Raw genomic sequence first — 8,368 nt, 5'->3', positions numbered from 1 at the left:
AGAAAACAAAGACCGGCGGAGGAACAGGTTAACGGGTTGGTTTTGGACTGGGATGGTGGGTTTAGAGCGCGAGCGAGAGATAGGAGAGGGCGGGAGAAGGAGGTGGGGAGGGGGGGGAGTCGTGTCGTTGAGATTATTCGGCTGACTTTGTAGGCACCGATGTTGTTGTACGAGAGTTTGTGTGCGTGTAGTGCAACAGGAGTGGTGGTGTCTTTGTTGTTCCAGGTGGATGATATCCAGGTGGTTTGGTGTTTCGCGTGGAGAGGATCGCGCTGCACGGGAGATGGAGTGTGTGTTTTTTGGCGCACGAGAGAATCAGGTGACACTGCGTATACCGTCTTGTGTATTTCACTGGAAATGATCCCTTGACTGAGCCTGATGTCGTTTTCAGCTGCGCGGTATTGTGAGATTTTAGTGTATGCGTGGTTTGTGCAAGCTCGTAGAGTTTTAGCGTTTATGTTTTCTGGAGTCCAGTTGTGAGAGAGCATCTGTGCGACACTCGCGAGGAGTACCTCGTCGTTCCTGTTCGATCAAAATAAAGAGGTAGTTTCGTTATAGCAATGAAGAAGGGAAAGTATGTCTTATTAATTTGTTAGTGGTATGTGTTGTTTGAATTGAAGACATACCGCGCGATTGTTTAACAATTATTTAAGAGCAGCAGGGTAATGTATAGGCGAATGAGTACTTACGTATTACAGCGCAGAGGTAATTAATAAAATAGCTAACCAGCTTAGCTTAACTGTTAGATGCTTGTTTCATCTTAAAAATTCAAAATATGAATTCGTAATGACGTATTTTTTTAAGTTCTGGCATTGACAATAATTGAACTTTAGAGAACGTGTTTTTATCAGTTTCTTCATCTTCATCCTGCGGTTCTGAAACCAGATTTTCACCTGTCTCTCCGTCAAACTCAGGACTCTCGCTACCTCGTATCTACGATCCCGGGGGAGGTACATGTTAAATAGAAACTCCTTTTCCAGTTCGAGGATTTGATGCTTTGTATACGGACAACGCTTTTTTCTGGTGGGCTTTGCGTGAAGCCAGTTGGATGACGGGTTATCTGGAAACAGGGGGTCAAAACCAGGAGACAGGAGAGTTAATGCTCTCAGAACAGGATTTAAAAACATGACTGTAATATTGGCTTTACAGTTTGGGGAGAACATGCTACTCCTGGCATGATTAAATGCTAATTTGTTAAGAAATTACTTTGGGTTATTTTCACTGTGCACTGAGAAATTTGAGGACTGAGGATAGCAAATTCCTCACCACATTCCTTTGTAAAGGCTGTATAATTAAAGAGTGAAGTGTGTTAACCATCTTGAAGAATATGAATATTCTGTTTTTTTACAGGCCATCATGTCATTGTGCCATAAAATGAGCTTAAACTATATTTTTTTACAACACATTTACGCCCATTTTTATACTAAACCAAGCTGGTGCCACCCAAAAACAATCCCCCCACATCCACAAGCCATTAATGCAATTTTCATCATTTAAATTTGTCCATAAAGTGACAAGAATTGAATGAAAACACTGCATTGCTTACTTGGATCTATCTCCGTCTTTCCCTCTGCTGACGGGCTCTCCTCAGTGGCTTTAGACGTGGATGTGGTTTCACAGGGAATCTCCACAAGGGACGCTTCGTTTCCTATGTCAGACAAAAGAGGTGTGTGCGTCTCCAAAGTTGTACATTCAGCACTCCCAATCAGAGGCTCGGGTTTTATCTCATAATGCATGGCTGTCGATGGTAATCCCGTTAAACACAGGGACGCGGACACCGGATCCAACGCCCAGGAGCGCGTAAACATGCCATCGCTGTCCCCACTTGTGTAATGGTGATGTATATAAGTCGGTGTGGCCGCGTTTGGAGGGTGGGCCGAGATTGGACTCCATGATCCACCAAAAATAGAAGATTTCGCCTGCAAAGGGCAAGACTCGTGTCCGCCATATTCGGTGAGCATCGCCTGCTCCACCCCTGCAGCTGATGAGTACCTCGGTGCCATATCTTCCTGCTCGGGAAGAACAGGCGACTCGACATAATAACTCGTTCCCAACATCGACATTGAAAAAAATGCCAAAGCAAAAAAAAAAAAAAACCCAGCGCGTTACAGTCCTGCAATGTTCAGAAAAAATCGTTTCATTGCATATAATGTGCTGCTTTCCTGCACCAGCTATAGGGCTCAATGCGTCCAGCAAGTTGAACCTTGCCCAAGACTGGATAGGGCGCCCCAAACACGTGACCGTGGGACAGAACAATAAATAATAAATCAGCCTGCTGCTCAAGTAAATGGCCACCATTTTCCCCACCATATTTTAATAGCAAATCCCTGCGCCTTTATTGGGAAATATTACGTTTTATAAGCAATAAACGTTATGATTTTTGTCAAGAGATCTCATATTGGTGTAATCGAACATAGTGGTAAGGGAAGGGGGAGCTGCGAGAGTATTACTTTAAAGCCTCCATTTGTGAAATCACCAAACAACCTCTTCGCTTAAAAAATTGTATATTCATAAAAACTTAATGGGATGATTTACTCTCCAACATAAAATAATAAAAAAAACAACGTATTATAATTGAATGACCTCCATCTATAAATCTCTTACTTTGGAAACGAAAATTCTGTTTCTCCTTAGTGGCTGCATAAAACATTTTCAAGATTTCTTAAATACGATAAAACAAGCAGAAATGTGTTTAAAGCGTCACTGGAGGTTTTAAAATCAAAACGTAGGCTATTAAAGGCCAGTTTCCAAGATGCACACTGCTATGTCTGCAGGGCTGTGGGTCTACTTTGAAGGCAATCTAAAACGGAAAGTGGGGTGAGGTTATTTGGGTGCTATATAACAGTCTTTTTTATCACGGGCAATTGGGTTGTTTTTCTTTAGGTTACAACCTGGCTGTCTAAGCTAAATATCACCAATAAAGCTAAGCCTTTGTGTCCTTTCTCTGGCGCAGGCAGACGCATCCGGCATTTCCTACGGCGAGGCAACTGGCAGACTGCAATGATCATAACCGAGGCCTTGTCTGTCCTTTCCTCCTCTCCTGGACACATACAAGCCCTAATCCTTTCATTCCCCAGCCTGCATCTTTACTTCCTGTTGCTTAGATCACACAGACACTCAAAATCCTTTTTTTTTTTTTGCAGAGGTTGTCTTAAATTGTAGACATGGTGAAAACTTTACATCTCTTAAAATTAAATCCAGTATAGGTCCAGATACATATGTAACAGAATTTAGCTTTATAATGCAAAAAACATAAAAATGATATCAAGAGTTCCGTTTACGCACAACATTAAACACTTTATGGCACTTTTTGGAATCATTTTTTTTATGTGTTTGAAGCAGTCTGCGCCAAATTGTTACTGAATGCGACCAGTAATTAATAGTGATTCATTTTTCATGATGCGACGAGTTTTACTGAGGTAATCAAGGCAGTTTCGTGTTGTGGGAGAAATATTATAGCCCAACAACATGAGACTACCTAAACCACTCAACAGCCCGCTCTCCTCCTCAGGAATATCTCTTATAATGTGTTTTCAAGGTGTGGAAATTATATATAAATTCGCAGTATAGCAAGTCTACCTGTAACAATTTTAACAATCTGAAAAGGCGCAAAATGACAATGCTCAGACAGATTTTATTCGTGAACTCACATTGTGCGGCAATTCTCAAAGTGTTTTGTAACTGTATCTAGTCCCGATGCATCTTTTTTTAGACATCACAATTAAGCAATTTACCATTTAAATCATGTTTGTCATTGTTACTGCAGCAAGAGCCATTCATTCATAATTTAAATAAATCAATTATAATAATAGGAGAAAAAAAAATCACTGCTTCTCCACTCACTGCGTGGTTTACATTTAAGTCTGGTGTCAAGGACAAAAAGCAATGAAGTGTGCACAGCCGCCACACATCTATTACAGGCCTAAACTATGAAGAACATCGCCCTCTACTACTGTAACAATATTTACTGTGCCTAAAGCGGACCCAGTCCAGCACACAAAGGCATTAGCACCATGCGCAGTACCTGTGCCAGCTTTTAAGATTTAAACACCGCGCAGCTGCTAATCTGTCTTTCTGAATGAAATAACAAGTCTGCAGTTGCAGGGAAGGTTTTATTAATTTGACCAGCAAAATGTGCAAATATTCAGACCTCTTGGGTTCTTTAGCTGTCACATAAAGGCCTACATGTAACTGTAACACAAAGTATCCCAAGGGTTAGTCCAGCATGCAAATTCCAATGGTTCACTCAGGTTGAATATACAATATGTACAAGCCTGAAGCTCTGAAACATTGTGGTCACATTCTGAACATTTAAAAACACAATGGATCAACGTTACAAATGTAGCCATTTATAAATACATATCCACGAGAAAACATAAAACAGACGTGAAAATAAGGAATAACAATCAATAAGTTAGCAGTAGGGTCCTATTTTCCATGGACATTCTCACAGTTGGGTGGGGGGCTCTGCACAGGCGCCCTTGCCATGGATGGAGGAGGGCGCCAGAGACGCAGACAGTCTCATGAGAAACTGAAGTTGCTGGAGAGCTCTCGGATCCTATTCTCCCGGCTCATTTTTTTCAGTTTCATCCTCCTGTTTTGGAACCAGATTTTGACTTGCCTGTCAGTGAGGTGCACACTGCGGCTGATCTCCAGACGACGCTCTCTAGTCAAGTACATGTTGAAGAGAAACTCCTTCTCCAGCTCCAGAGTCTGGTGCTTGGTGTAGGGGCAGCGCTTCTTTCGGCCACTCTTAGCTGTGAGCCAGTTAGCCGTACTTTCCATTTTTCCATCTCCTACGATGAAAATGAGACAGGACATTAGGCAACAGGTGTGACAAAAACAAACATCATACCAGGAGGGAAGGCTCATATTTTTGCTAGAATTTATGGACGAGTAAGATTCAAAATCCAAAATAAACAAAACCTCACATGCTCAATTAATAAAATTGTGTGTTTTACTGCAAACTACTGAAGACAGGCTTTGGCATCTAAATTCTATTCTTTGAACTGCCTACTTCACAACCAAATACGCCTATAATGCCTGATTTCTGTCCTCTATTTGAATTTTAGTACCTTTTTACGCACAGTCACATATCTATGTGGACATGTCATATAGCTGCAATTCAGCATTTTACCAGAAGCAGCTATTTGCCCCGTTAAGCAGACTTAACCACAGCAGCCTGGAGCCAACTGCACCTTTATTAAGACATAAAACACAGCCAGCACAGTCTGCTGAAATTATAGGCAAGGCCTGTGTCTTTGATTAACTCGCATCAGAATCCTGCACAGGGCAAATTGAATAGACTGGATTGGTCTTGTGGCTGCATTTAATGAAATAACCCTGACGCCCTGAAAATATTTTAAATAATGTATGTGCTTTTTAATGGTCAAAACTTCATAAAATGGTGGCTGTTAAAATAAATCCACGAGGAATGTTTGAATAGCGTTGTAATAAAGCACAACTATAGCAGACTATTTGTGATCTTAAAAAAAAAAAAACAGCTAATAAAGCACAATAGCTCTGATCCTCGGCTCTGATTGGTTAAGTCACGTTCAATTTCGCCTCACAACCATAAACCACTAAATACCGGATAAGCGCGCACCTGTGAGTGGCTGACTGTTGACCTAAATATTAAAAGTCTAGTAGAAAATCAGCATTCACACCCATGCATTCCTCAAATCATCGGTTAAACGCAATAGAAGCCTAAAAATGATACGCGCATGCCCTTTGTGCCGCCTGCTGTTATTTGTTGCAGCGTATTTTAGCCATACAATGTGTGTCGACTCTTCACCTTTGACGGGTTTTTCTGGACACTCCGCACTGCACGTCTCAGCGGGCTCAGGGGAGGATGAACCTTCCGAGGAGAGGCGGCTGTCCTCCTCCCTGGCCGGGGCGCAGGGCGCGGGGACAGGCGCCTCCTCGTGGCTCTCCCTCCGCTCCGGCTCAGCAGAGGCAGCCTGGGGCTGGGAGGGCTGGCTGTCCAAGCGGGCAGGTCGTTGCAGAGTAAAGTGATTCATGTTTGGCTGGACATCATGGTAAAGCCTGGAGGACGTGTATGTCTGAGACAGGCGGAAGTAGCCCGGGACCGGCAAGGTGCTGCCGGTGACCGGGCATGATGCAGTCGAGTAGGAAATGTCATCTACTGTTGCTCCTTTAGGACATTTGTCAGACTCATAAAGGCAATATGCGCTCTCTTCTTTTATACTCGGTGAGAATGAACACGGAGCCATATGCTGGCCGCTGGGCTGATCCACCCGGCAGGATCTCGACGTTTCCAGCCACGTTTCCATCCCTTGAACATACGGAGCAGAAGAAGGGATCACGCTTTGGGTGCTTGGCTCGTTGCGCTTACCGATCCCCGGGAAACACGAGCCACCGGAGAGTCCATATGAATATTCCGAAGCCGGTGGCAAATACACCCCGTTACTTTGATAATAGGAACCACTGTCGGTTCTCACGTTGATCAGGGAGTCCACGAAAAATGAATTTCCAGCTTGGTTGTTGGGGCATGTCATCGTTGTGGTATAATTTGACGGAGGATGAAGATAGCCCTTTCTGGCTGACATTTCTTGTGCAAAACATTGCTGAATAATTACTGATACTCACGCTTCTCACTGTAGCCTGCAGCCAATTAAAACACCAGGCGACTACAGACTCCTCCCAGTCCGAGCAGGCAGCTCCACTGTGTCGTATATTTTGTTTTAGGCTAAGTAAAGAGCAAACTGTGGAGGAAAGTGGTGCATCAGAGGGTTTTAGGTAAAATCTTTAAATCTCCTTTGATTCTCACATTCGGAGCCTCGATGACCGCCTATAAGCCTCGAGCTGCCTATGTAAATTTAACAACAACCCCTATTTGACAACTCAGTTGTTGAAAGCTGTCCCTAACAATTATGTACAATGCATAGCTTTATGGCCAGTTTTACAGCACTGTTAAAATGAAGGGTTCTAGAGGTGCCTGTGAGAAGCACAGGGTGCATCAAAAATCCAAAAGGTCCTGTGTGACTCTTTGGTCGAGGGTCTTTTAACCCTTCTTGTGTTGCTCTGGTGATTATTATTGGACTATGTTTAAAATGCCTCGTGGACTGGCCAAACGCAGTGTACACAGTGTTACATTTTGCCACATTGTGCACACCAGTGCAAAGTCACTGCCTTCAGAGCCCTCGAGCTGGGTGAATATTGTGGGTGCAAATGTCATGATTGCGTCCAGACACCTTTTACTGCAAAGGCTGGAGGTGACACGCAGGCACCCTGAAGGAAGCGCCACAGTTGAACAATGCCCTGGAGCTACATTTGTCTTAATGGTCACCTAACACTGGCAATGGCTGTGTTTAGTTGGTAACTAAATAGATTAGAATTGGCTATTATCTCCTTAAAGAACCACTGGGAATTTGTAAGAGTTACTCTTCGTATTTACTTACTAGCTATCTAGAAAAGGCACACTTCTTCCAAGGCCGATACACACATAATCCCCATTCTTTTACATTTAAATTGAATATTAAATCAGCACCTCCTAATATCCATTCTACCCACGAACAAAATGGTCAATGCGCATTTTAAAGTTGTAATTTTGTTTTTTAAACACATGAAAGATTATCATTTCTTTCTTTATAGTCTTTGTCCTTTTCATGACATTTTGGAGACAACAAGTCAGCGCATCTAAGTTGGAGGTCATGGGAAAATACAAACTAGTAACCTTGATTCAGCCAGGGAAAAAAAATATTGTCTTGCATAGCAGCAACGTACACAAGCTCATATACAACTTAATGGGGATAATGTTTAATAATAGACATTTAGTCGTTCATTTAGAATAAACAAGACCAATAATCTGATACGGATCATATTGTAATACAAGTCCGCCGTGCAAGTTATTTTAAAAATGAATATTAGTTGATTCACATAAGACAAAAATAGAGAACACAAATCTTTAGCCTGGACTGCTACAACATTTAAAATAAAATAAAATAAATCCGAAATACATCAACCCATGCCTCCTTTAAAGACCGTCAACAGGGTTAGGAGTTTATAACACAGGGTTACAGATTTAGGTCAGCATAAAAATGTCTCCAAAGGTGGGTTTACCCTGAAATACAACATCGGCCACCTCCATTTTCCTATAAGTCTGGAGCCATAAAGTCTAGAAATGAGAGCTACAGTTTATGTACAGCCATTTTATATGGCGTCAAACCTGCTGCAGTCTAGTCTCAATGAATGATAATAATCATTAACACAATTGGATATTTCCTGTGATGTTTCAGTGTGCGCTGTGGGTGAGCTGTTCTTATATTATTATTCCCATAAAACTTGTTTTTTAATTCATTCAAGTAGTTTTTTAAAGAAATGTTAGAAAACTAATGAAAATCCCATC

At 42.1% G+C, this 8,368-nt stretch overlaps 2 protein-coding genes across 2 annotated transcripts in view; both read right to left on the bottom strand.

The window, feature by feature from the left end:
• hoxa9b (homeobox A9b) overlaps positions 1 to 2,063 on the bottom strand; it is a 4,465-nt gene extending 2,402 nt beyond the window's left edge. The window contains exons 1-2 of the mRNA XM_035672160.1: positions 1,547 to 2,063; positions 839 to 1,060 (exon numbers count right to left, since the gene is read on the bottom strand). Coding sequence (XP_035528053.1) covers positions 839 to 1,060; positions 1,547 to 2,063 — 739 coding nt within the window. The remainder of the gene's footprint in view (positions 1 to 838; positions 1,061 to 1,546) is intronic.
• Positions 2,064 to 4,382: 2,319 nt separating this feature from the next.
• Positions 4,383 to 6,569, bottom strand: hoxa10b (homeobox A10b). The gene is made up of 2 exons (XM_035672374.1): positions 5,795 to 6,569; positions 4,383 to 4,796 (listed from the first exon to the last, which is right to left on the bottom strand). Exons 1-2 carry the CDS (start codon positions 6,567 to 6,569, stop codon positions 4,522 to 4,524), a joined length of 1,050 nt encoding a protein of 349 aa, XP_035528267.1. The 3' UTR covers positions 4,383 to 4,521.
• Between the last annotated feature and the right edge of the window lie 1,799 nt (positions 6,570 to 8,368).

Source organism: Morone saxatilis, unplaced genomic scaffold (genome assembly GCF_004916995.1).
Source record: "Morone saxatilis isolate NCDOM2014 unplaced genomic scaffold, NCSU_SB_2.0 Contig24, whole genome shotgun sequence".
NCBI lineage: Eukaryota > Metazoa > Chordata > Actinopteri > Moronidae > Morone > Morone saxatilis.
Note: the sequence above shows the minus strand (reverse complement) of the source record. Positions and strands in the feature narration are given on the sequence as shown.

What these genes read in the sequence shown, in the direction of transcription:
- hoxa10b (XM_035672374.1), bottom strand. Translation starts at nt 6,569, where the DNA reads ATGTCAGCCAGAAAGGGCTATCTTCATCCTCCGTCAAATTATACCACA. An exon ending in TCCAGAAAAACCCGTCAAAG is followed by an intron (nt 4,797 to 5,794) that starts GTGAAGAGTCGA and finishes TTTTCATCGTAG; the next exon opens with GAGATGGAAAAATGGAAAGT.